Consider the following 27,831-nt stretch of genomic DNA (forward strand, 5'->3'; position numbering starts at 1 on the left):
CGACTTGGAAGAAGGGACTGAGTGTAACGTAGCCAAGTTTGCTGACGATAGAAAGATGGGAGGAAAAGCAATGTGTGAGGAGGACACAAAAAATCTGCAAAAGGACAGACAGGCTAAGTGAGTGGGCAAAATTTGGCAGATGGAGTATAATGTTGGAAAGTGTGAGGTCATGCACTTTGATTTTTTCTGCCAAAGAGCAAGTTATTATTTAAATGGAGAAAGATTGCAAAGTACTGCAGTACAGCGGGACTTGGGGGTACTGGTGCATGAAACACAAAAGCAGGTACAGCAAATGATCAGGAAGGCCAATAGTATCTTGGCCTTTATTGCAAAGGGGATGGAGTATAAAAGCAGGGAAGTCTTGCTACAGCTATACATGGTATAGGTAGGGCCACACCTGGAATACTGTGAGCAGTTTTGGTTTCCATATTTACGAAAGGGTATACATGCTTTAGAGGCAGTTCAGAGACGGTTCATTAGGTTGATTCCGGGGATGAGGGGGTTGACTTATGAGGAAAGGTTGAGTAGGTTGGACCTCTACTCATTGGAATTCAGAAGAATGAGGTGATCTTATCGAAACGTGTAAGATTATGAGGGGGCTTGACAAGGTGGATAGAGAGAGGATGCTTCCATTAATGGGGGAGGACTAGAACTAGAGGGCATGATCTTAGAATAAGGGGCCTCCCATTTAAAACAGATGAGGAAAATTTCTTCTCTCAGAGGGTTGTAAATCTGTGGAATTCACTGCCTCAGAGAGCTGTGGAAGTTGGAACATTGAATAAATTTAAGACAGAAATAGACAGTTTCTTAAACGATAAGGGGATAAGGAGTTACAGGGAGCGGGTGGGGAAGTGGATCTGAGTCCATGATCAGATCAGCCATGATCTTATTGAATGGCGGAGCAGGCTCCAGGGACCGTATGGCCTACTCCTGCTCCTGCTCCTAGTTCTTATGTTCTTATGACGTTACATAAATGGTATGTCAGCAGTAGACATATATCTAATATCCAGCCTTAGTGGATGCCAAGATTTGCCCTCATGCAGGAAGTTAAGCGCTCCAAGTCCAGGGCAAAGTTACATCCTTGTCTGATTTCTCAATGAAAGGAAAGGCAGAGGAGCTTTGGCCATTGGTACACATTATGGATGTAGGGTGTGAGTACAGGATTTTGATCACCCCCAAATTCATTGCCAAAGGCCAGACTTTCAAGAGATATCCTGGGACTTGTCTTATTGGCCCTGAAGGGTTGACAATGGGCTCCTTAATAATTACTACCAGAACAATTACAACAAGAAGAAAAATATTAGGAGAGTTGACTTAAAGCTTGTCCAAAGAGGAGGATTTAATGGATAGCCTTAGAGGAGAGGCAGTGGGAGAGACAAAGGTTTAGTAAAGGAATTCCAGAGTGTGGAGTCCAAATGGCTGAAGGCACAGCTGATGATGATCGTGATGTTAAACTGAGGTCCCATCTGTCCTCGCAGGTGGATGCAGAAGATCCCATGACATTATTTGATGAAGAATAGTGAAGTTCTCTTGGGGTTCTGGCCAATTTATTCCTCAAGCATCATCATAAACAGATTATCTGGTCATGTACCATGTGGGACCTTGCTGTGCACCAATTGACTGTTGTATTTCTCTACACAGTGACTATACTTCAGAAGTACTTTATTGGCTATAAGGCACAATATGAATGGAAGGCGTTTCTTTTTACCTTGAGGCACATCACATCTTACCATAATACCATCCTGCAAGGAATCTCTCTGGAGCAATGATATGACTGCATGTGAAGTTTGGGAAAGTGCTGCAGAAATGGATAGCATTTACAATTGATTGAATAACTGAGGAAAATTAGCAGATCTCTCCACTACATGTGTGTGAATCCAATAATTATATGAATGTGATGTTGGAGAACGATTGATTATACGGAATGCGGACCGATCGGTGGCAGAGTTGTCGGGAATCTGTAAAATGTTCCCGAATCTGGACCTGCCGACCCTGGGGTCCCGCCGCTGCTCGGCCTTACCCTTACCTCAGGGCCTCCGCGCCGGCCCGCCCAAACAGCTCCTCGGCGGCGGGGCCCTGCCAAGCAACCTCATCGACAGGGCTGGCAGCCTAAATAGCTCCTCAGTGGCGGGGCCCATCCGAACACCACCTTGGCGAGGCTGGCAGCCCAAACAGCTCCTCGGCGGTGGGGCCCTGCCAAGCAACCTCATCGGCGGGGCTGGTGGCTTGAACAGCTCCTCAGCGGGGACACTCTGCGCCCCCCTCCCCACCCCCCTTACCCCCTTTTGCTGATGTTACAAAATATGGAAATACCCGAACCTGGGATCGGATGTTTCCGGATTCGTGACATCAGAACGACAATCAATAGTCCGGAAAAGCCCGGAATGTGGAACGGTCCCAAATTTTCTGGATTCTCAACGCTGCACCTGTACTGGCATCATTTAGCCCTAGTTAGGTTTTCCTTGTGTTTTAAGTAAAATATCTTGCAGGATCAAAAATTACCCAGTTCATCTTTTATAGCTTGATGGTGATAAATGGTTGGATATCAGAGGAAGAGACAGAAGGACTGGCAGATGCAGTTGAAGAATGGGCTCATATCTGCTGAGATATCTTTGAATATAGATAAATGCAGTATAATACACTTAGACAGAAGCAAATCCAAGCAAGTACATATCCTGCAGGGCTGAGTGCTCAAGACCGCAAAGCAACTTGGATGCTATAGCACGAGTCATTGTGGTGCAAGGCTATCACAAAAATAAATTCTAGTGCAGCAGGCACATAAACCTCCTTGAACATTGCTGATACAGATTCCTGGAACCTGGGTACGAAAAAACGAACAGTGCAGGATTTCAGTGATTTAAAACAACAAATAGAATAAAATGTTCTCATAAAAAGTTCACCCCAAAGCTACTGAAAACATGTTTTGGAAACTATGTACAACTGTCTAAATTTGGTAATAAAAAGGCACAGATCAACATATTACTGTAAATTGAAAATTTCTGATTCAAAATATAATGGTACTTTAGCAAACCATTGTAATGGTAACTTAGCACAGCATTGCCAGCTTGCACCCTCATTGATGGACCAATTAGAACCTGTAAAGGGACGGGTACTGAAAATTGTGCCCAGAAACACAAGGACATTGAATATAAAGTTCAATATTAATCTCAAATCACAATATAATAATTTTCTTCAAGTATAAGACAAAGCACAACACTGATTTCCACATTCTGTATTTAGTGGTTAAACAGGTGCACTGACAGCCAGTGCAGATACAAAAACAGACCCAAAATAACAGTACACTTTACATATAAAATTGGAAATGTATACACTATAAATAAGATACCATTGTGATTTCTAGCCTAATCTAGAGGCTGAGATAACAATTACGAACTGCTCAAGCTTTGTTCTTGCTGTTTATGATATCAACTAAAGCTCTCGATTATATTACCAATTTGTACATCATTCTTGGGTACCCATTATTCTCTACAAACTACCAACTAGCACAATCTCCAATTTGCTGATAGAGTATTATTTTCAGCGACACATTTCTCAACATTTGCAGTGACTAAATTCCAAACATATTCAACATTAAAACATACAAACATAAAACACTGGATGTGTAAATTGGACTGGGCATTTTTATGCTGCAAAATTCTGGACTGCAGTAGCTAATTCCAATTGTTATTCTCTAACAATGCATTATCGAATAAAAATAATTTAAAACACAATCTGGAATTCATTGGTTATGCATGAATTATCAGCTGCAATTTCCATGACCAGGTTGAATTTGAAAAATCTACTGTAATCTAAATTGGTATCCACAATTATTGCAACAAATATAAACTGCTGCTTTTATCCAACAAGTGGTGCTATACAACACGATCATTTTTGCTCACAGGATAGCTCCATGATTTTTTTTGTTTAAAAATAATTTGGTATTGCGCCTTTTGATATAGTTTATTTAAAAACTTCACTTTCATTAAAAATAATTTTATGGTTTTAATGTCCACAGCCATTTACTAACTATATTTGAGTAATAGTATTAGCCTTTTAACATTAAAGGCAATTGAAAGAATGTCTTGTAAGATACTGAATTCCAGTAAACGAGGGAAATGTTCCCAAAAATATCTGAAATTAAAAAAGTAAAAATGAACATATCTAAATTCATTTGTTCTCTGTTGGCACTTTACATTAATCTAAACCAAACATTTCAAAGCGTTATGACAGTTCCATCCTCCTCAATGCCCCCTCTACTGAGAGCTAGACTATGCCTTGCTTCAGCTTTGATTGCGCTCAGTGTTTTAAGTATATTTCCATTGCTTTCTTTTATGGAGCCATTGAGTGTCAGTTCCTTCTGCAATCTCTGACTCAGATTACCACCATTTGTTCGAGAAGTGGTGAAGGATGAAGATGGCAGTTTAACTGGAATGCTCTGTGGTTCACCACAACCCTCAATAATAATGTCAGCTTCCTCATCACTTTCATCTTCAGGATTATAGTTCTGCACCACAGGGGCAGAGGGGAGACTATGATGGCTGGCTGTACTGTCATTGGAATGGCCAGAGCTACCAGACATACGACTGCTGCGGATGACATTGTTCCTCTGGTTCACTGGCTTTACTGTGATGATAAGGTTGTGACTGTTGGCAATCATCATGTCAGTAACTTGATCAAGAGTTTTACCCATTACCTCAATCCCATTCACCTCTAGGACTTCATCATTAACAGCAAGGAGCCCTGTACTTTCAGCTAAGCCTCCAGGCACTAGCCGCGAAATGAAGATACCTGGAACTTTTTCTAGCCCATGAGCAGTCACCCTGACACTGGTGCCATCTCGAATGTAGAATCCCAAGGGTTTTTCACACCCATGCTTGTAGAGTCGGACTCTCCGGTGAGTTTCAGGCAGAATATCTACATCAATGATGGAAGAGACAGGCCTGAAGTCTTGAGGAATACTAATGCTGAGATGAACTCGTCTTCGGAGGGTATCATTACGGAGACTACCCAAAGGTTTTTTCTTTCGTGTCAGCGAATCTGTGCCAAAGAGATCGTAGTCTACCTCTTCTGAAAAAGTTGAAAAAAACATTTTTCTAAATAACGTTTTAAATTCAACATAATGTACAGAAAAAAGACTTCAAAAATATGTTAAGCACATGTTTCTATTTGAATCTGGATAAGGATGTATTTTCAAATGCACAATGTTGTTTTTGAAGGTAGTTTAAACTTATTCAAATAAAATGAATTTGACTCTATTCTATACTTTTTAATAATTGGCACTGAAATTCCATTTGAGCTCTTCCCGCAGGTAAACAACAGAGAGAAAAAAGATGCGCACTTACCTGTTGCTGCTGCGCCTGTTGGAACCTCCGAGCCTGAGGCCTCCCGTGACTGCGCATCGCAGCGCACGCACGTGGGGTCGTGCGCAGGCCAGGATCTGGAGACAACAGCCAATGAGGTGAAGTATAGATTCTCATTCATAGTAATAGGAGTTCCATAAGTCTAGAACTCCTATTACTATAAATGAGAACTCCATCCCCAAACATCCAAAACACATTAAAAAATAGAAAATAAACTACATATTTAATATTCATTTAAATTAAAGTTCTTTTAAAAAAAGTTGGGAAAATATTTTTTTTAAAGTTTTTTTAATTAAGCCTTAAAATAAACTTACCGTAATGGGGAGGGTTTTTAAAAATAAAATATGTTTTTTAACTTTATTTTTAAATGTTTGTGTATTTTTAAACACTTGTGCCTGTAAAAGTAGGCTACACGCCTGATTTTTCAGGCGCAAGATTTTAAAGGACATTTGCAGGGCAAGATATTCGGAAATATTGTCCTGCAAGTGTCCTCGCTCCCGATCTGCGGATGATCTGTCAAGCCAGAAACTTGACAGATCGGAAAAGCCGGTTTTCAGCGCATGCGCATTGCACGCTGAAACCCGGCTTTTCCGATGCCTTTCTGGGTCCATAGAAACTTCGTACAGACCCGGGACATCGGAATTTCAGGGCCAATGTATTTTCACTTTTTGAACAACAATTCGAATTTGCAATAATGAAATTAGACAAAGCAATTTCAACAAACTTATCTGCTAATCAAGTTCAAACTAATTTTATGCTTTAGAAATATTGTATAGTCATACTTCACACTGCAATTTAATACTCACTCAAACCTGACCAACTTGTGCAGTGAAAACTCTTATCATTGAAGATTTATTAGAGAAGAAAATCCACACATCAGATTTATTAGAGAAGACAATCCCCTTTTGTGATCTCACTACTTTGAACCAGCCTGGAAGCAGATCAGGGTCACATTGGGAAACGTGCTACTGACAGAGTATGCAGCGTACTCATCCAGTAGCGCATTTTCCTTAGGCCAGGTGGATTGGATCAGCTTTTTCCCACTGCTGACTTAAGGTTCCGAGCCTCAGGACTCATCAGAAATGAAGCCAACTAGAATTGATGCAACTCTATAGAATAGGTTTGTTTGTCCCCATCACCTGCTAGTATGGGCAATTGATCCAAAAGTCTGTAACTCCTTTAAAATAAACAGAGCCTCTTTAGGACACAACTAGCTCCCCTATAAGATACCCTAGTCGTGTATGTATGTGTGTGTGTGTATATAATATATATATATTATATATTTAAAAAACATATACACACACACACAAATATACACATGTAGGATTAGGAGTTGGTTTAATCTCGTATGATTGAGGTTTTTGCTTTCTTTTTACTTACAATGACTTGTGGATTTGTATTGTAGCTAGAAATAATGAAAAGGTTAAGTTGTTCATTCCCAGGATGCGTTAGGGATTAATGTGTCATGGCTACAATTTAGCTGACTGTGTCGTTTGGTTTCTGCTGAGGTGCAGGATGTGTGATTTGTGCCTGTTGACTTATTTTTGTCGCCACATTATGAAACGAGATAGCCAAGACCGTCTTGAGATAAGAAGTGGGACCATAGGCCAAGACGATAAACAAGTTGGTACCTCACACTCTCATTTCTGTAGGCCTTGCTCACAGTAACACTTGTCATGCCATGTCATGCCACAATGAATCAGCAAGGGCTGTGTGCATGACTAAGGGCCTATAAAGATCTTGAGCTTTCTGTAACAATGTGTAGAGAGTTGGGATCGAAAGGATCGATTAAAGGTTACATTTCTACACAAGGAAGAACAGGGTAATTGCATTTATTTCTCTGCATGTCTACTGCTTAAAGACATTGCATGTGTCTGGACTTGGTTGAACACAATAAATGGATTATGTTGCAACCATATTTGGTTTGTCCGATTTGAATATTCTTACACACCTCCCCGCCCCGCCCCCCCCGGTCAGTAATCTACTAGGAGACTGTCTAAAATACAGCAAAGCCTGGTCTCCAGTTGTCTTGGATCCCCTTGTCACTGGACCAGGACCTTGCTCGGTCAAGCCCATGTGGTAGCTGGTGTGCAACTGCCACCCCACGTTAAAAGAATTCACGCACAGGCATCTTCCACTGTTAAGTCATCCTCGACTCCAAGGAACTGTCTAAGAAGAGGAGAAAAATGACGGATCTCTGTTGGACAGCAAAACAGAGTATTTTTTTTTTAAAGTTTTATAATCATATATATGTTCTTGAAGCAGACAATACTTTTAACAGAAGGGTTATACCAAATAGTAACCTGTCTTTTCTCTATACACATGCTAATTAATCTGCTGTGCATTTCCAGCATTTTCTGTTTTGTTTCAGGATTAAAGAGCCCATTTCATAGATGGAAAGCTACCAGCCATAATCATCTACCTCATGCTATTCCAGCCTCATTTTATTGCAGCTTGCTTATCACAATACTGTAATAGTCATATTAATAAAACTGGTACATTGCTACAACTTGTCAATTTGTGGAAATTTGGCTTCCCCCCAAATTCTTTGTTAGTAATTTCTGTTGAGAACTTGCTGTACCACAGCCAGAATGTACTTGGCCAGTACAGATTGAACCTCCCAAATCCGGCAACCTTGGGAGGCCGAGCCAGTTTTCCCAGACATCGGAACGTGTTTCTGATGTCCGAAATCCAGCAACGCCAGAGTCCAGGTTCGGCTATTTCCGGACTTCGGAACGCCAGAAGCACGTCCAGAGTCCAGAAATGCCTGGGCCCAGATTGCGATATTTCCGGTTTTTGAAGTCATCTTGCAGTTCTTCTTGCAGGCTTTGTAGTCTTCGCAATGCACGGTAAGCCTCCCTCTCTTGTTTTTGCTGTGCAGAGTTTGATTCAGGCCGGGTACTTGTGCGTGGGAGCTTGGTTGGTTCTGGCCAAAGGGACTTGTGTGCTGTGCAAAGTTGCTTGGGACGCTCAGGAGCAGCAGTGCGTGATTATGAAGACCTGGCCTGTAATGGGTAGGATTGGCGTTTTTATTCTTGCAATTTTTGTCACTGTACAGTAGTTGGATTTCAGTTTTTGACTTTTCATTGGGCCCGGCTGGCAGCGAAAATGGTTTGACAGGGTGTCCGGATTCCGGAACATTTTGCGAATTCTGGACGATCCTGCCACAGATCATCCTGGAGTCTGGAACATTCTGGATTTTGGACGCTCAACCTGTGAAAGAATTTAATAGCTATACTGCAATAGTTATACTATAAAGGCAACAATCAGAACAGTTTGTGGCTAAAACCATATTTCATAAATTTTTTAAAAAGAAAGCAAATTTGTAGCATATTCCAGTTCCAGCTGTATTTTCTTTGGGGGGGGGGGAGGGGGGGGTTAAGGGGGAGAAATCTGTTTAAAAAAAAACAAATCATTTAATTATTTACCTCCATTTGTAGTATGCAACTGTTATATATAAAATTATTAGGCAGAAATAAGGATTTACGACCGGGTTTGCGCCGCGATTTGACCCTCCGTGATGAAAACCCAGTCGACGGGATCCTCGGGTACCCCTTTGCGGCAACGCTTTCAAGTACCTCTGAGGAGAGATGCGCCGACGTGCAACGCCGCGGATTGCGTTACCGTCGTACTTTCGGCATTCTCCCAACCCGTACGCTGTGCCCAGAATACGGACAGGTCAAACCTGTCGGTGCAGCCCTGCCAGCAGCGGTAAGCATGAAAATCTGCAAAAAAGGTAAATCAGAGTTTTCATTTTTTTATTTTTTTCCTGCGATTCGAAACATAATGGTCGTGTAAATGTGTGTGTATTTTTGGAATTTTTTTTTGTTTTGTTTGTTTCCACCCCCCCTCCCCCAAGGCCTTTCTCACAGCGCTCTCGGCCCCAGACTAAAGTTGAATTATCGTGCAACGCCTCCTTTACCGATGTGCCCCTGGCCAAAAGTTCGGCCTAAAAAACGGTAGCACAGTGAAAACAGTAAGTCTGGCTAAAACCCGAAAATCCAGCCCGATATTACTTAGACAGACAAGATTAAACAAAAGCTGAATTCCAGAGTGAAGGAGATTTCTAAACTTTCACACAATTACATTTTACTTTGCCCACTATAATTCTGCCTCTGTACTTATTCCATCCTCTGGGAATTGTGGAGGCTTAATTGACAGCTTTGAATATAATTCAAAAGGACAATTACTTTCACATATGAGTGGCAGCTAAGGAATACAAAGGAACATAGGAAATGGGAGGAGTAGGCCATTTGGCCCCTCGAGCCTGCTCTGCCATTCTATAAGATCATGGCTGAGCTGATCTTGGGCTCAGCTCCACTTCCCTGCCCACTTTCCGTATCTTTCAAAAATCTGTCTATCTCCATCTTAAATATATTCTGGGGCAGAGAATTCCACAGATTTATGAACCTCTGAAAGAAGAAATTCATCCTCATCTCAGTTCTAAATGGGCGACCCCTTATTCTTAAACTATGCCCCCTAGTTCTACATTCTCCCACGAGTGGAACCATCGTCTCTGCATCTACCCTGTCGAGCCCTCTCGGTATCTTATGTGTCAATAAGATCCCCTCTCATTCTTCTAAACGTCATAGAGTATAGGCCTAACCTACTCAACCTTTCTTCATAACTCAACCCCCTCATCTCAGGAATCAACCTAGCGAACAGTCTCTGAACTGCGTCCAGTGCAAGTACATCCTTCCTTGAATAAGGAGACCAAAGTTGTACACAGTACTCTAGGTGTGGTCTTACCAATACCCTGTACAGTTGTAGCAGGACTTCCCTACTTTTGTACTCCATCCTTCTTGCAATAAAGGCCAACATTCCATTTGCCTTCCTGATTACTTGCTGTACCTGCATACTAACTTTTTGTGTTTCATGCACAAGGACCCCCATTTTGTACTACAGCAATTTATAATCTCTCTCCATTTAAATAATAATTTGCTTTTTTATTTTTCCTGCAGATTCTGTGTGTCCTTGCAACTTGCTTTCCCACCCATCTTTGTATAATCAGCAAACTTGGCTACATTACACTCGGTCCCTTCATCCAAGTCATTAATATAGATTGTAAATAGTTGAGGCCCCAGCACTGATCCCTGTGGCACCCCACTAGTTACTGTTTGCCAACCCCATCTTTAGAATAAAACCTCATCTTTAGAATAAAACTAGAGGACAGATTATTCAAGCAGTCTTATCCCTAGAAAACATAAAAGTTTTATCCAGAATCTTCTATGGGATCTGATCTTAAGATGCAAGACCCGGACAACATCCAGACTTGGTCTGATAAGTGACGAGTAACATTCGTGCTATACAAATGCCAGCCAATGACCACCTCCAACAAGAGAGCGCCTAACCACCTACCTATGACATTCAATGGCATTAAAATAACTTGCACTTGGCTCAGTTGGTAATAGCCTCCCCTTTGAGTCAAAAGGTCGTGGGTTCAAGTCCCACTCCAGGGACATGAGCACAAAAATCTAGGCTAACACTGGAGTACGGAGGGGGTACTGCACTGTTGGAGGTGCCATCTTTCAGATGAGATGTTAAACCGAGGCCTGTCTGTTCTCTCAGATGGATGTAAAAGATCCTATGGCACTATTTCGAAGGACAGGGGAGTCATCCTCAGTCATAGCTAATATTCATCCCTCAATCAACAGCACTAAAAAATTATCTGGTCATCATCACATTGCTGTTTGTGAGAGCTTACTGTGTGCAAATTGGCTGCTGTGCTTCCTACATTACAACAGTGACGACACTTCAAAAAGTACTTCATTGGCTGTACAGCGACTTGAGATGCCCAGTGGTCATGAAAGGCGCCATATTAATGCAAGACTTATTTCTTTCACAACCTCAGGATGTTGCAAAGCACTTTCCAGCCAATGACGTCATTTTGTAGTGTAGTCACTATTGTAATGTAGAAAACACGGCAGCCAATTTGCTGGTTGATCAGTTATAATCAGGGATGCTCAAGGAGGGCAGAATTTGAGGAGCGCAAACATCTCCTGGGGTTGTAAGGCGGAAATAGATTACAGAGATAGGGAGGGGCAAGGCCATGGAGAGATTTGCAAACAAGGATGAGAATTTTGAAATCGAGGCGTTGTTTAACCGAGAGCCAATGTAGGTCAGCGAGCACAGGGGTGATGGGTGAATGGGACCTGGTGTGAGTTAGGACATGGGCTGCCGAGTTTTGGATGACCTCAAGTTTACGTAGTGTAGAATGTGGGAGGCCAGCCAGGAGTGCGTTGGAGTAGTTAAGTCTAGAGTTAACAAAGGCATGGATGAGGGTTTCAGCAGCAGAAGAGCTGAGGCAAGGGCGGACAGGGGCAATGTTACGGAGGTGGAAATAGGCGGTTTTAGTGCTGCCATGGATAGGTGGCCGGAAGCTCATTTCAGGGTCAAATATGACGCCTAGGTTGCAAACAGCCTGGTTTAGCATCACATAGATGCTAGGGAGCGGGATGGAGTCAGTGGCTAAGGAACACAGTTTGTGGCAGGGACCAAAGACAATGGCTTCGGTCTTCCCAATATTTAACTGGAGAAAATTTCTACTCATTCAGTACTGGATGTCGGACATGCAGTCTAACGGTTTAGAGACCATGGAGGGGGTGGAGAGGTAGAGCTCGGTGTCATCAGCGTATATGTGGAAACTGATTCCGTGTTTTCGGATCATATCGCCAAGGAGCAGGATATAGATGAGAAATAGGAAGGGGCCAAGGATAGATCCTAGAGTCCAGAGGTAACGATGTGGGAATGGGAAGAAAAGTCATTGCAGGAAATTTTCTGGCTATGATTAGATAGATAAGAATGCAACCAGGCGAGTGCAGTCCCACCCAGTTGGATGATGGAGAGGCGTTGGAGGAGGATGGAGTAGTCAACTGTGTCAAAGGCTGCAGACAGGTCCAGGAGGACGAGGAGGTATTGTTTACCTTTGTCACAGTCTCAAAGGATGTCATTTGTGACTTTTATGAGAACTGTTTCTGTACTGTGGCAGGGGCGAAAACAAGATTGAAGGGATTCAAACATTGAGTTTAGGGAAAGGTGGTCACAGATTTGGGAGGCGACAACACGTTCAAGTACTTTGGAGGGGAAAGGGAGGTTAGAGATGGGGCGGTAGCTATAGCAAGCACAGTGGGGTCAAGAGTTGGTTTTTTGAGAGGGGTGATGACCGTAGATTTGAAGGAGAGGGGAAAAGTACTCGAGGAGAGAGAACCGTTAACAATGTCGGCTAACATGGGAGCCAAAAAAGGAAGTTGAATGGTCAGCAGTTTAGTAGGAATAGGGTCAAGGGAGCTGGAAGTGGCTCATGGACAAGATGAGCTTGGACAGGTCAAGAGAGGAGATTTAGAGAGAAACTAGAGAAAGATGCGGGTTTAGGGCTAGGGCAGGGGGGGAACCTCGGAGGAAGTTTGGCCCAGTGGGCAAGGGGAAGGAAGGGAACTCGCAGAGGCACCTGATCGGATGGTCTCAATCTTTGAGACAAGGAAGTCGATGAGCTCCTCACACTTGTTGTTGGAGGTGAATGTGTTGGAGACAGGGATTTAAGAAGACGGTTAGCAGTAGAGCATAGTAGCCGGGTTCTATCTTTACATTCCATAATGATCCTGGAATCGTGAGCAGTTTTTGCAGACAAGAGTAGGACCCGATAATGCTTTGTGTGTTCGAGCCAGATCTGGCGGTGAATGGCTAAACCAGTTGTCCACCACATCTGTTCAGGTCTGTGCCCTTTGGACTTGAGGGAACGAAGATGAGGGCTGTATCAGGGGGATTGGTCAGGGCGAGAGTGAGTAATGGTTTTAATAGGGACTAGGGCATCATAGGTGATGGTGAGGCTGTGGTTGAACAGATGGTGGCTGCAGAAATATCATGGTGAATGGAGGGCCAAAGGTTGGACAGTTTGGAGTTGATAAGTGCAATTATAAGAGAGTTTGGAGAGAGTTTTTTTCCAGGGGTGGATGCAGAAGGAAGTAGGTTTGGATTGGGGAAAGGGGATATGGGTGGAGAGCGATAAAAGGAAACGGTCAGAAATAGCCATATCTGTAATTGACATGGTTGGAATAGCGAGGCCACGAGAGATGGCAAGGTCATGGGGGTGGCCGTGAATATGGGTTGAGGAATTCACATGGAGAGAGAACAGGAGGGTAGTGAACTTATAGGAGAGAGAGAACGATGAATTGAGATGGAGATTGAAATCACCGAGGTGAGAAGTTGCTCGGTGCAGAGGCTGAGGGAGGAAAGCAGTGAGGATATATCCGTGATACAATTTTTTTTTTATCATACTTGGGTGGGCGGTAGAGAACGAGAATTTTAAGTGAGAGGTGAGAGGGGTGGAATAATGGGGAGATGTTCAAAGGAGGAGAAAGTGCCGGAGGAGTAGGGGTCAGACCAAGGTATGATTTGGTGATGAGAGCCGCACCACCACCACGGCAGTCTGGGCGGGGCAAGTGGTGGAAGGCATAGCAGGGCGGGGAGGCTTTATTTTAAGGTAATGTGTCATCATCCTTCAACCAAGTTTCCGTCAGTGCTATCGATACAATTATCCACGGTAAGGTCATGGATGGCAAGGGCCTTGTTCGCAGGTAAATGGACATTCTGCAAGAAGATCTGGAGAGGATCCGTGATGGCTGATCCACTGCCAGCATTCACATTGTCAGTGCTTGGAGGGATGAGTTGGACGGGAAGGAAATTGCAAGTTTAATCCCCCTGGGCAAACTGGGCGGCAAGGTCGCGGAGAGAGTAGGATTGGATTGGATAGTTGGGTTTGCTGCTTGTGAGGAGAAAGCAACGAGTGCCATGGTGGATCCTTCGGAGAATGCCAAATGAGGCACAGAGGGAACCTGCAGGCTTGTCTAAAAGGGAGTCGAACCTGGGACGACGGCAGAAGATTAGGAACGTCAAAGAGTAATGAAGGGTTGGGATAGCCACAAGTCAGGAGTGGGATGGAATCCTCTCCACTTACCTGGATTGGTGCAGCTGGAACACCACTCAAGGACAAAGCAGTCCACTTAATCAGCACCCCATCCACCAGCTTAAATATCTATTCCCTTCACCGTGCATATCATGGTTGCAGTGTATAGTGTCTACAGGATGCACTGCAGCAAGTCGCTAAGGCTCTTTCCTTCCAAACCCGTGACTTCCACCACCTAGAAGGACATGGTGTTCCCATGCAGATACTACCATCACCTCCAAGTTCCTCTCCAAGTCACACTCCATTCTGACTTGGACATATATTGCCATTCCTGCATCAGCGCCACATCAAAATCCTGGAACTCCATACCCAACAGCATAGTGGGAATACCATCACCACTTGGACTGCAGCGGTTCAAAAATCACCACAAACTTCTCAAGGGCAACTGTGCATCAACATTCCTTCTAAGCTGTGCAGCCGCGCAATGTTAAGTTTCACACGTGCACTAAACTGTGAATGGGCCGCGAAACCCCCCCAAAAATTAGGGGAAAACATTGCTAGGCGTGTGCAATAAATGCCCATATCCCAAGAATGAATAAAAAAAAAGAACATTACTGTCACTTTACTAAAACTTGAGATGCTATCAATTTGCCATTTTAGAGGGCTAAGAAATTACAAAAGAACCTTTCCCCATATTGTCAGCTCGAAAACATTGATGGATAGCATACAAAATCATTTACATCTAGTAGCAATTGTACTACAATGCCACCCTATATGAAGCTGTAAAACTTTGCCAAATAGTTACCCTCTCCAAACAATTTTTAAATATGGCTTTTTAGACTTGGAGAGGGTTAGGTTCTCTTTAGCCAATTCTATTTTCTAAACTTTAATCATTCATTCCCAGGCCACATGAATACTCCCTTTTAGCAGTAGAAATTGCTGGGTTTAAAAATAACATTGTAATTGTTGTGTCCTTAGATGCTCTAATAATGACTCCATGAGGTAATGTGTGGTACTTGAACTGAAGTGACCGTAGTCCTTTATTTGTTAACTCCAGAGTGAGGATCACTCCTGGTGGCCTGCCTTTTATACTAGGCCAGGCACACCTGTACAGGTAACCTACAAGTCTCCCACTGCTGTGCCCTCTGGTGGCACACCTTGTGATAGCACCAACTGTAGCCATGTAGGATAATGACAGTAATCCTGCTGAATTGAAAGATACATAAAGGCCGAAATTGCCCCCTTTTTAAAAAAAAGAGCAGCAGGGGTCAGTAATTACTCTCCACCTAGTTGGTACGGAGTAAAGATCTTTTTTGAAACTGCCCTACCTGGGCTACCGCTCAGACCATGCTACCCCTCTGCACCAATGAGCCCCTTTCCGCCCTGCATGGGAAATTGCCCTGTGGTAGTGGTGCCGCTGCCGGTTGGTACCACTGACAGTTTTCCCCCGCAGGAAGCTGAGAGTCCCTGGACGGTGCGTCCACGCTTAAAGGGGAGGGCGCACTGCTGCGGATGCCATGTTATTTTATTTGTTGGCCGATGGCCAGGTCGGGCTGACAATAATGCTCATGGGTTCGGCCGGGCCACAACTTGCAGCCTGGCTCCCTCTCTTGGATGCTAGGCTGCTGACCCAGCCGAAACTCACCCTGGTGATCCAGTGGACCTAACTTAAAAGTATGCAGAGTTCGCAGCGGCCCTCCCCTTTAACTGAAGGGGAGGGATGTTGCGATGAGTCAGCACGACACAGCATGCCTGTGTCATGTTGATTTCATCAGCAGTGCTGATTACTGGGCGGGGTGGTTGACACGACCGAAGGCCACATCTGCTCTGAACACCACCCCGCTTGGAAAGTTTACAAATGCTGAATTTCGCCAGACTCTCCGAAACTTCAAAGGTCGATAAGTGCACACCGTTTGGGGCGGGGCTCAATTTCGGCCCTATAAACTTTTTCTTTCGATTCGCCCCGGTACTCACACCCCTTCTATAGCCAGTCAGTCAGTAAAGGTTCCACTCTTGTACCTCATTCAAGTGCCCATTCTTCAAGGAAACCTGGACAGTAAGTGCCAGCATGTTATTTCGGGAGGGAGAGAAGCAAGAGAAAACATTGCAGATCTGGATCGTATCCATATCTCAAGTAGATGGTCATTGGATAGCAAGAATGGGAACATTGTCCAATTGTTCTCTCCGTAGCGTAGGGACAGTGAGGCCAATTGCAGCATCTTCACTACTGCCATAGTAAAGACGAGCCAGTTCAGCACAAATCTTATTGAACTGATGATCATCCTGGGATTTATGATTCAATACCATACCATGAAGTACATTTACAGATCAATTTACATGTGATGCTGCTAAACACTCAACATTCAAATGTTTTCAAAGCAATATAGGATCAAATTACACCCTCAGGTTATATTATACAGGTTTAACCTCCGAAATTCGGAAACCTCGGGACTGAGGCCGTCCTGGATTTCAGGTATTTCCAAATTTCCGAATGTATTTTCGACATCCCGAATCTGGAAACGCCTGGGTATTTATGGATTTCGGAACAGAAATCCGAAGTCCCGAATCTGAAAACCCATGGACCGACTTCCGTGTAACTGTATTTTCCGACAGCACGCTGACCCGAGCAAGGAGGGAACACCGGAGAGAAAAGGAGCAGCCAGCCCCAGGACACAGTGCTCTGACCCAACCAAGGAGGGAACACTGCAGGCGGTGGGGAGAAGTGGAGCAGCCAGCCCCAGGACACAGCGCGCCAACCCGACTGAGGAAACACCAGAGGCGGTGGGGAGAAGGGGAGCAGCCAGCCCCAGGACACAGCGCGCATTTCCGACGTCCCGAATTTTGATGCACCCGTATTCTGGGCGGAAAAAAAAGCCCGAGGAAAAACCTGCGTTATAGCCCTAAAAACAGCGGTAGCTATGGAAACCTGCAAAAAAGGTAAGTTAAAGTTTTTATTTTTTAAATTCTTTTTCAGCAATTTATTGGTAAGTATCTTGTGAATGTTTTGTATCGGCCTTGGACTAAAGTTGGCAAAGACCGCAGTTTCCGCTGAACTGCAGAATAGCTGACCCCAAAATCCGGGCCATTATCGCCAACAGGGTCCCAGTTGGCTATACACAACAACGCTTATTTATATAGCACCTTTAACGTATTAAAACTTCCCAAGGCGCTTCACAGTAGTGATATAAGAAAAAACACAGATAAATTTGACACCGAGCCAAAGAAGAAGAAATTACAGCAGATGACCAAAAGCTCGGTTAAAGAGGTAGGTATTAAGGAGCGCTTAAAGAAGGAAAGAGAGGTAGAGAGGCAGAGAGGCTTAGAGAGGGAGTTTCAGAGTTTAGGGCACAAGCAGCTGAAGGCACGGTCACCGATGGTTGAGCAGTTATAATCAGGGATACTCAAGAGGGCAGAATTTGAGGAGCGCAGATATCTTGTAGGGTTGTGAGGGTGAAAGAGATTACAGTGATAAGGAGGGGCGAGGTCATGGAGGGATTTGTAAACAAGGATGTGAATTTTGAAATGGAGACATTGCTTAACTGGGAGTCAATGTAGGACAGCGAGCACAGGGTGATGGGTGATCGTGACTTGATGCGAATTAAGACATGCGCTGCTCAGTTTTGGATGATCTCACGTTTACGTAGTGTAGCATGTGGGAGGCCAGTCAGGAGTGCGTTGGAGTAGTCAAGTCTAGAGGTAACCAAGGCATGGATGAGCGTTTCAGCAGAAGAGCTGAGGCAGGGGTGGAGGCAGGCAATGTTTTGGAGGTGGAAATAGGCGATTTTAGTTATGCCACGGATATGTGGTCAGTAGCCCATTTCAGGGTCAAATATGACGCCTAGGTTTAGCCTCACATAGATGTGAGGGAGAGAGATAGTCAGTGGCTAGGGAATGCAGTTTGTGGCAGGGATCAAAGACAATGGCTTTGGTCTTCCCAATATCTAATTGGAGAAAATTTCTACTCATCCAGTACTGGATGTCGGAAAAAGCAGTCTGACAATTTAGAGACCATGGCGGGGTCGAGAGAAGTGATGGCGGTGTAGAGCTGGGTGTCATCAGCGTACATGTGGAAACTGACTCGGTGTTTTCAGATGATATCACTAAGAGGCAGCATATAGATAAGAAATAGAAAGGGGCCAAGGATAGATCCTTATGGGACACCAGAAGCCAGAGGTAACGATGCAGGAGTGGGAAGAGAAGCCATTGCAGGAGATTTTCTGACTACTATTAGATAGATAACAATGGAAGCAGGCGAGTGGTCCTTAGGACGAGGGGGGATTGTTTACCTTTGTCACACACAAAGTATGTCATTTGTGACTTTTATGTGCCGTTTCAGTAATGTAGCAGGGGTGAAAACCAGATTGAAGGGATTCAAACATGGAGTTCTGGGATAGATGGTCACGGATTTGTGAGGCAACATGTTCAAGAACTTTGGAGGAAAGGGTTGGAAATGGGACGGTAGCTAGCAAGCACAGTGGGGTCAGGGCATGTTTTTTTTTGGAGGAGAGGGGTGACGACCGTAGATTTGAAGGAGAGAGGAACAGTACCCGAGGAGAGAGAAACGTTAACAATATCAGCCTACATGGGAGCCAAAAAAGGAAGTCGGGTGGTCAGCAGTTTAGTGGGAATAGGGTCAAGGGAGCTAGAAGTGGGTCTCATGGGCAAGATGAGCTTGGAGAGGTCAGGTGGGGAGAAACTAGAGAAAGGGTGCCCTCAAAGCCTCCTTGAAACAAGTACTCTACTCCCGAGCTCCGGCATGGCAAGCGAGTCCCAGGAGGGCAGAGGAAATGCTTCAAGGACGCCCTCAAAGCCTCCTTGAAAAAATGTAACAACCCAACCGACTTTTTGGAATCCCTGGTCCAAGACTGCTCAAAGTGGAGGAGAAGCATCCGAGAAGGTGCCGAACACTTGAGTTTCTTTGTTAGGAGTACGCGGAAGCCCAGTACAAACAGCGGAAGGAACAAATGGCAAACCAAGCACCCCACCCACTATTCCCTTCAACCACCACCTGTGAGAGAGTCTGTAGATCCCGCATTGGATTAATTAGTCACCTTAGAACTCAGTGTGGAAGCAAGTCATCCTCGACTCCGAGGGACTGCCTAAGAAAAAGAAGTTCACAACTCCTTTATGTAATTAAAAGGACACTATGTATAAGATCATATAGTTTAAACAAATTACTCCATAAATCTCTTCAAATTAATTTCAACTCCAAAAAATGACATTTAATTAGCCGGCATTAATTCTCAGTATACATTCAACAAAAGAACAAAATGATTGTTGTGAAACAATTAAAACAACTACTGATGGCCTCCTTCCATGCTGTAAATTTCTATGATTCTATGATGTTGCCCATCAAAGAACATTAAGCAAACAGAATACTGCATTACAGGGTACAAAACCTTTGGTGGACAGCTCCAATACTAAATAGTAACTGCTCCAAGGCTTGAAGACAAACTGATAGATGACGCCATGTGTAATAAACAATAATTAATGATAGCGTATGTGCCATATATATCACTTCAAAAAGAACATACAAACACAAACTGAAAAGCATCAGATCTTGAATAGACTTACAGCATTAGAAAGAGCAGCGTATAGTTAACTATTACTTTGGATTAGATGAACATTTATTTCTAAAAACTAGTCTGTTTGGTTGTAGATTAGATTTTGCAAATATCAGCCCTGCACCAAGCACTTTCTCCACCCAGAGCAAGCCTGAAACCAAATGATTTAAAAAGTATGAATTTTCCTTTTTATTTGAACATGCAACTTTGGGGCAGAAGAATACATTTCTAGCCTCTACAAACCTCTGCCTGTCCAACAGGCCTGTGGAGTATACAGTTACTATGGCAGACACCACACTGTCAAGGTGGAACCCTTTCCAGAAACAGGAACCTACTTTAACACAGGATTGCACTCAAAACAATTGATCAGTATGTGATCATGGAGGAATCATCCATCCAGAACAAACATCAGTGATCCAGTGACTTTAGGACAAATAACTCAGTGGAAATAAGATAATGTACAAAATCTAAGATATTCAAAGCTATTGTTCAGAATGCTTTTTTTGTACGCCCATGTTGGTTGGGAGGGGGAAGGAAAGAGTAGTTGGAGGTCAGAAAACAAAACTTGACCTATGAACTTAGGAAGTGGAAGTGTTTTCTGGGTGCATGGGTTGTTAGCAGCTTGTATACAGGCAATGTGTATTCAAGATCGTTTTTGCATTAAATCTCTGTGTAAAGAGTAGCAGTGCGACTGAATCTTTATGCAAGCAGAAGGGGAGAAGAAAAAAAAAGCACCATCCAAATGTATTTTGTTAAGGCTGTGTAGAGATGCTTAGACAATTAAAGCAGAAATTAAGCTGTGTTTTCACCAAACTTTCAACAAAGCTTAAAGGTTGGCGAGACTTGGGTCACCAGCTGGCATTGCTCGTGTACACCAAAGTTGCATTACTCAAAGAGTAAACAAACTGGTCTACTACAAAACATGTTGAACACCTACATTACAAATCTGGTATTGAAATATTTTGCTGTTTTTGCATCACTTTGGCAGATATTCTCCCTACCACAGTAATTTACAATAAAACAATAATCACGCCAAAACCATCCTTTCTTTCCCTGTACAGAAAAAAAAGACCTACACACAATCATGAATGAGCGGTTCCATGCAAAGTAATCTTAAAAACAAGAATGTTGTTTACTTTGCACATGGATAAATAGGGCAATCAACATCGCAAAAACACATGAAACATTGATGCCCTTGACTCTCATTCTAAAAGTACCCAAAAGGATACTGGCAGAAAACAAAAAGATAAACTCACAGGACATCTGCAACTTAAAAGGAAAAAGAAATCACCTACAAAAGCAAATGTGTAAAAACTACACATATGACAGACACATTTCTCTAAACACTTCACCTCATACACTCCCTTTCCTGCAGAATGTTCCTTCACAACTTGCGATATAAGGCAGTGACCGGAGGAGGACGAGCCCACCTGCACATGGTCCTCCCTGTGGAAGAAAACCTGCTGACAACTGGCAACGTTGGGAGAAAATGTTGCACAGGGTTTCTTCACACATTATCCTCTATTTCCCTTCTTACTTCTATCTCATCCTACATACCTTACAGGAGAAACTGCAGTTGCTTTCACCAGCCACTTCTCTCTCTGCTCGCCCTTCAAACTAAAAATTAACTTGTCCCTCTCTTTCATTTCAGGTACTGAATACATGGATGCCCTTCTGCCACTTCAGGAAGAAGGGGCCAGACTTCCTGAAAGTGCAGTGTCACTTACCCCAGAAAGCCCCAGCTCAGAGACTAAGGGAAAGAGAGGGTAGGCTAGAGGAGGAGGGGTCTTCACTGGCCAAGTGTGCAGGAGCCAAGGCAGAGATATGGGATGCCAGCTTGCCAGGGAGCGATGTTACTTACACACTAGCTCTGCTGCAGAGGACTCAGATGCAGATTTTGAGGGACCAACCTATCAAAGGCAGTTGATGGGTATATATCAGGAATTGCTAGGTGCACTGGACAGCCTACCAGCAGGTTTGAGCGCAATAGCTCAGAGGAGTCTAGCTCCCAACACTTTGGGATATCCTGAGGTCGTCAAAGATGCTATATAAATGCAAGTTACTTATTTTTTTAGATAAACTGCTCTACAACAGCTCGGACGGATAATATTGCTCCTGCTCTTTCTCCTTTTCCTCCTCTCTCTGCACTTCTTGATGCCCAGGCAGTGATAAGGGATGATCCCTCATTGTTGCAAAATAATGCAGCATGCAGCAGTTGATCACAAATGTGGATACATGATCAGAGTTATCTCTTGCTGTTTGTGGAATGTTGCTGTGCACAAATTGGCTGCCGTGTTTCCTACATTACAACAGTGTCTACACGTCAAAAAGAACTTCATTGGCTGTAAAGCAATTTGGGGCGACCGGTGGTCCTGAAAGGTACCATATAAATATGCAAGTCTTTCTTTTTAGGATGGCACTGCCAACTCTTCCTGAATGGTCCAAGTAGCAGCAGTGTTGCTTGAGCACAACAATAATCTGCTTCATTATGTCTCTGGTGGCAGCATGGCTTTCATATGCCAGCTCTGCCGCTGTGCCTGGGCTTCTGACAAGAAGCATAGATAAGTCTCAAGGGTATAGCCCTCATCACACAGTAGTTTGTGGCCTGACAGATTCGTTGAAATAAAGGCAGCAGAGGGGTCTGGTGCAGAATTAATGAATCATGATTTCTGCCAGGAAACTGGACACAAACCTGTATGATGTGCTGCCTGTGGCCATAAACAAATTGGATGTTGAGGGAGTGAAATCCTTTTCTGTACAGAAAGATTCAAGGCTGCTAATGGGGAAAATGCAAGGCAATGTGGATCAATTCCATGGCACAGTGCACCCTGGAGTTGCCGGAAATGCCTAGTGGTGTCTCAGCCTGCGTTGCTCTTTCCATTGGGAAAGTAATGTAGTTGTTCCTCCTTGCATAGAGAGCCTTGATGACCTCAAGAACAACTTGCATTTATATAGCGTCTTTAACGTAGTACAATGTCCAAAGGTGCCTCACAGGAGTATTATCAAACAAAATCCGTCACAGAGCTACACAAGTAACAGGACAGATGACCAGAAGTTTGGTCAAAGAGATAGGTTTTAAAGATTGTCTTAAACAAGGAGAGGTAGCGAGGCAGAGAGGTTTAGGGAGAAATTTCCAGAGCTTAGAGCCTAGGCAAGACTGCCATTGGTGGAGTCATTAAAATCAGAGATACACAAGAGACCAGAATTGGAGGCATGCAGAGATCTCGGAGGATTGTAGGCAACGTTCCCTTTAAGCTGCGTGGCCGCGCAGCTCTTGCGGCACCAGCTTTCCCAATGTTAAATTTCGCACATGTGCGAAACTGGTAATGGGCCGCGCAGTGGAATATTGGTTGTAGGATTGGAGGAGGTTACAGAGATAGGGAGGGGCACGACCATGGAGCAATTTGAAAACAAGGATAAGAATTTTAAAAGTATATGAAATGATCCAATATGGCACAGCACACTTTCAGCACAGAATGAATGAGCGAGCCCACATGTCTCGTCTGTAAAGCAGGCATGGCATAATCAAATATCTAGGCCATGGTCTTTTATGATTGCCAGTCATTTCAGGCTATTTCAAGTGACTAACACCCCCCAGGGTCTTTTAAAAGCTACAGAAACTTGCATAAATAAGTAGTGTTGATGGCTAGCACCTTGGGAGCTGCCAAGGAACCATTCGATCACAATGGCAATGGAATGTTTGAAAGTGCCCTCAATTATCTCCCCTTTATTAATTAACACTCCAAATTACTGTGGCAAAAAGTCTGCACATCTACTGTATATACAGTGAACACCTCAAAGCGCTGGAGAAGTACCATCAGCACTGCCTCCGCAAGATCCTGCAAACCACTGGGAGGATAGATGCATCAATGCCAGCGTTCGCGATCAGGCCAATATCCCCAGCATCAAAGCACTTACCACACTCGACCAGCTCCGTTGGGCGGGTCACATCGTCCACATGCCCGACACAAGACTCCCAAAGCAAGCGCTCTACTTGGAACTCCTACACGGCAAGCAAGCCCCAGGTGGGCAGAGGAAACGTTTTAAGGACACCCTCAAAGCCTCCTTGATAAAGTGCAACATCCCCACCGGCACCTGGAAATCCCTGGCCCAAGACCGCCCTAAGTGGAGGAAGAGCATCCAGGAGGACACTGAGCACCTCGAGTCTCGTCACCGAGAGCATGCAGAAACCAAACGCAGACAGAAGGAGCGTGCGGAAAACCAGACTACCCATTCACCCTTTCCTTCAACCACTATCTGTCCCACCTGTGACAGAGACTGTAATTCCCATATTGGACTCTACAGTCATCTGAAAACTCACTTTTAGAGTGGAAGCAAATATTCCTCGATTTCGAGGGACTGCCTATGACGATGATGCACAACATCTGCTGGCTAAAATACTCAAAAATGCTGGAGTTAACATTACAAAACCATTATAAATTAACCAAATTCAGTCCAGACAATGCAACTAAGAAAAAAAGCTAAAACAGTTAATGGGAAAAAAGGGTAAAATTCAGAAGTTTGTTGGCAAGAAGAATTGTTTATGAGTTGGAATGCTGTACTGGGACATTCTGGCCTACTTTAGCCACTGTGCTTGGATAAATGATACCTGGAGGAGTTATCACAGACAGCAGTTATTTTCAAGGCCTGGGTTTATTTTAAACAGTGCTTAAGGTAGTCTTAATTTCAATGATTCTTCATGCAAAGGAAGTGGGAACAAATTTGTAATAAGAATTTGTAAGAGAAAGAACTAATCACAGAAACAGAAAATATTGAGAAATGAGATGAGGCAAAACTGAAAGCTCGGGGGTGTGGCTCATGTGTTGAACCACGTGGAAAAGTCCATGTCGGAGACATTTCAATGTCAAATAAAGTTTTGGGGGGTAATTTTAAACACAATATACAGGTGGGCTGGGGTCAGGCGAGATGTTAATATTTTAAAAATCTCAAACCCAACTATGACCTGACCACTTCTAGTTTCAACTAAATATTATGAGGTAACTTGTATTGCAGGATTAAGTTTGGCCGGCTGGGTTTCGTGGGCTTCGAGAAACCTGGCGCTCAAGGGAGAGGAGAAATGCATTGTGGGAAAGTAGCCTTTATAGTACTACTTGTGGTCCCGGAGGACCAGGAGTGCTTTCTCTCAGCTCTCCAAGCTTACCTGCTGCCCTGCCATCGGAGCGCACCCGCCACCCCCCCACCCCCATACTTTCAAGAGGTCAGATCTAACTCTCCAGAGATCGGGGAACTCCCCATCCACCCAATCTAGATCCTCTTCCCCCACGAACGTAGCTGCAGGCTCCCTACCTGCTCCCGAGCTGCGGCCTCCTCCAGAGCGTACTCCGCCTGATGGAGCCAAGCCTATTCATTAGGCTTGGATTTCAGGCGGGGAACCTGCTAGAAAAAATAAAGATGCACGCTGTGGGAGTCAGAGCTCCACAGCATGTGGGGGGAAACCTGGACTTCTGGGTTTCCCCGCTAAAACTCCTGCCCAGCGCTGCTCATGGAATCGGTCCCAGTCAGTATTGGCATCTTTATGTCCCATATGACTTCCTCGCAGACTGGTACTTGGGTGCAGTCTCGAGCTGCATGTGAAGAATGGTGAGAATGGGTAAAGGGGAGATATCTGTATTCTTAGGGGTTAGTTTCCAAGTACATGCTGAAGCCTTGCACTTTTTATGCTACGTTTACCCATGGTTTCCAGAAATTAAAATTGGCTTGTAGCCGAAGTAAAAAGAAAACAAAGTTAGCCTAATATTATGTTGCCTAACTAGGTCAAAAGAAGCCCAAACAGTTTTTACCCAAGTTTCTTAGTATATTTTTCTTAAGGTATTAGAATAATTAGATCTTTGCAGTGCACAAACAGAATCATCTCCATTCAGCTGTGGCTCAGTGGGTAGCACACTCACCTGAGTCAGAGGTTGTGGGTTCAAGTCCCACTCCAGGCTGACACTCCAGGCTGAGGGAGTGCTGCACTGTCGGAGGTGCCATCTTTCAGATGAGACATTAAACTAAGGCCCCATCTGCACTCTCAGGTGGATGTAAAAGATCCCATGGCACTATTTTGAAGAAGGGCAAGGGAGTTATCCCCGGTGTCCTGGCCAATATTTATGGATGCGTATATTTGTACTAACTGAAATGCAGCTGTTTCTCTGATTGGTCCCCTTGGAGGATAAGCCACACCATGAAGTTCCTCTGGAATGTGTAACTGGAACCGCCTAGCCCAAATTTTGAGTGAATTTCCAATGTTAATGCGATCCATTTTGACTTCAGAAGCCACAGAGGATAGATCTCCCCAAAAGTCATCAAGTTCCAGCTGAAGTCCTTTACCCCAGCGCAAGTGTATCCTTCCGTCAGCTGAAGACCCTTACCCAAGCGCAAGACCATAACCCTGCCCTCCAACCCCCCACCCACAGATGGGGCATTGTGTGCAGATTGTTAACATGTTTATTGGGTATGAAGTGAATAGTGACAGTGCCGTGATTTCTGGATTTCATCCACCCCAACGATGTCCCTTGTAACACACACAACGAGCTTGCACGCACCAGGGGGTAGGAAGATCATGATCTGTCTTCTCTGAGTTCCCTCTCTTCCACACCCCCCCCCCCCCACCTGTGTGTCTTTCTCCTCCCTCCCCTCTCAGACTGGCTCTCTTCCCCACCATTCCCAGGCTCGCTCTCTCTTCCTCACCCCTCCCCCCAGACTCGCTCTTTCTCCCCGCCCCCCTCCCCCCCCCCCAGGCTCGCTCTCTTTTTTCCTGCCACTCCCCCCCAGACTCGCTCTCTTTTTCCACCGCCCCAGGCTCACTCTCTTTTTCCACCCCCCCCAGGCTCGCTCTCTTTTTCCACCCCCCCCCCCAGGCTCGCTCTCTTTTCATCCCCCTGCCTCGCTCTCTTCCCCCCCCCACCCGGCTCGCTCTCTTTCCCCCCCACCAGGCTCGCTCTCTTTCCCCAACCCCCTGCTCTCTCCCCTCCCCCCCCCCCCCCCCCACCCCAGGCTCTCTCTCTTTCCCCACTCACCCCCAGGCTCGCTCTTTCCCCAACACTCTTTCCTCCCCCCCCCCCCCACACCCAGGCTCGCTCTCACTCTCTGCCCCCTGCCCCTCGCCCCCCCCACCCCCAGGCTCGCTCTCATTCTCTGCCCCCTGCCCCCCCCCCCCCATGCTCTCCCCCTGGTGCTGCGAGAGGCTTGGGGCACACAGCCTGCTCAGGGCTCGGTGCCCGCTCAGAACTAGATGCTGTGGGAGGCTTGGGGCCCGCAGCACTGTGGGAGGCTCGGTGCCTGCTCAGGGCCCGGCGCTGTGGGAGGCTCGAGGCTGTGGGAGGCTCGGGGTCCGTTCAGGAATGTGATAACATTCACATCTTAACTAATGTTGCCAATAAAAGTTGAAAATGGATTTAATGGAATAATTCATTGATTGCAATTCATTGGCTTTAAAGCACTATAGGATGTCATGAGGGTGTGAAAATACTATATAAATGCACATAGTTCTTTAATAATAGTTAAAATATTTTCTTCGTTACCATAGAAAATTGGTGAAACGGGCAAGTCATTTGGATATTGGGGAAAGAGAGCTTCCGATTGACGTTAATTAGATATTGCTGGTGCAGAATACTTTGTACTTCAAAGTATGATTAATTGTGTGATGCACTTGGAGATATTTTGATAAAAGGCACTAAATACTCGCAATATTTACTTAGCAGAAAAAATAATTGCTTGAAATTTGTTGGTGGTTCAGGAAAAAAAATATTTTATAGCCTTTTAAAACAAAAAAAATCAGCAACTGCAGTATTTTGAATTCAAATCCAAACACGCCAGCATACTTCATGTCAAAATCTATTTTTCCAGCCTGCTCTTCTCCAAAAGCTGAGCAGCTGTAGTCTTTACAATTCAAATCTGAACATGTCAGCATATTTCATGTCACCACTTGTTTTGCCACTAAAACAATCACATCAGTTATATCCCTTTTAGCAATTTTTATTTTTTATTTTATAAAAAGTTAGAG

At 44.4% G+C, this 27,831-nt stretch overlaps 1 protein-coding gene across 1 annotated transcript in view; it reads right to left on the reverse strand.

The window, feature by feature from the left end:
- Positions 1–3,217: 3,217 nt before the first annotated feature.
- pard6ga (par-6 family cell polarity regulator gamma a) overlaps positions 3,218–27,831 on the reverse strand; it is a 92,420-nt gene continuing 67,806 nt past the window's right edge. The window contains exon 3 of the mRNA XM_070879867.1: positions 3,218–5,067. Within this exon, the coding sequence (XP_070735968.1) occupies positions 4,214–5,067 (854 nt within the window). The 3' untranslated portion in view covers positions 3,218–4,213. The remainder of the gene's footprint in view (positions 5,068–27,831) is intronic.

This window comes from Pristiophorus japonicus, chromosome 5 (genome assembly GCF_044704955.1).
Source record: "Pristiophorus japonicus isolate sPriJap1 chromosome 5, sPriJap1.hap1, whole genome shotgun sequence".
NCBI classification, from domain to species: domain Eukaryota; kingdom Metazoa; phylum Chordata; class Chondrichthyes; family Pristiophoridae; genus Pristiophorus; species Pristiophorus japonicus.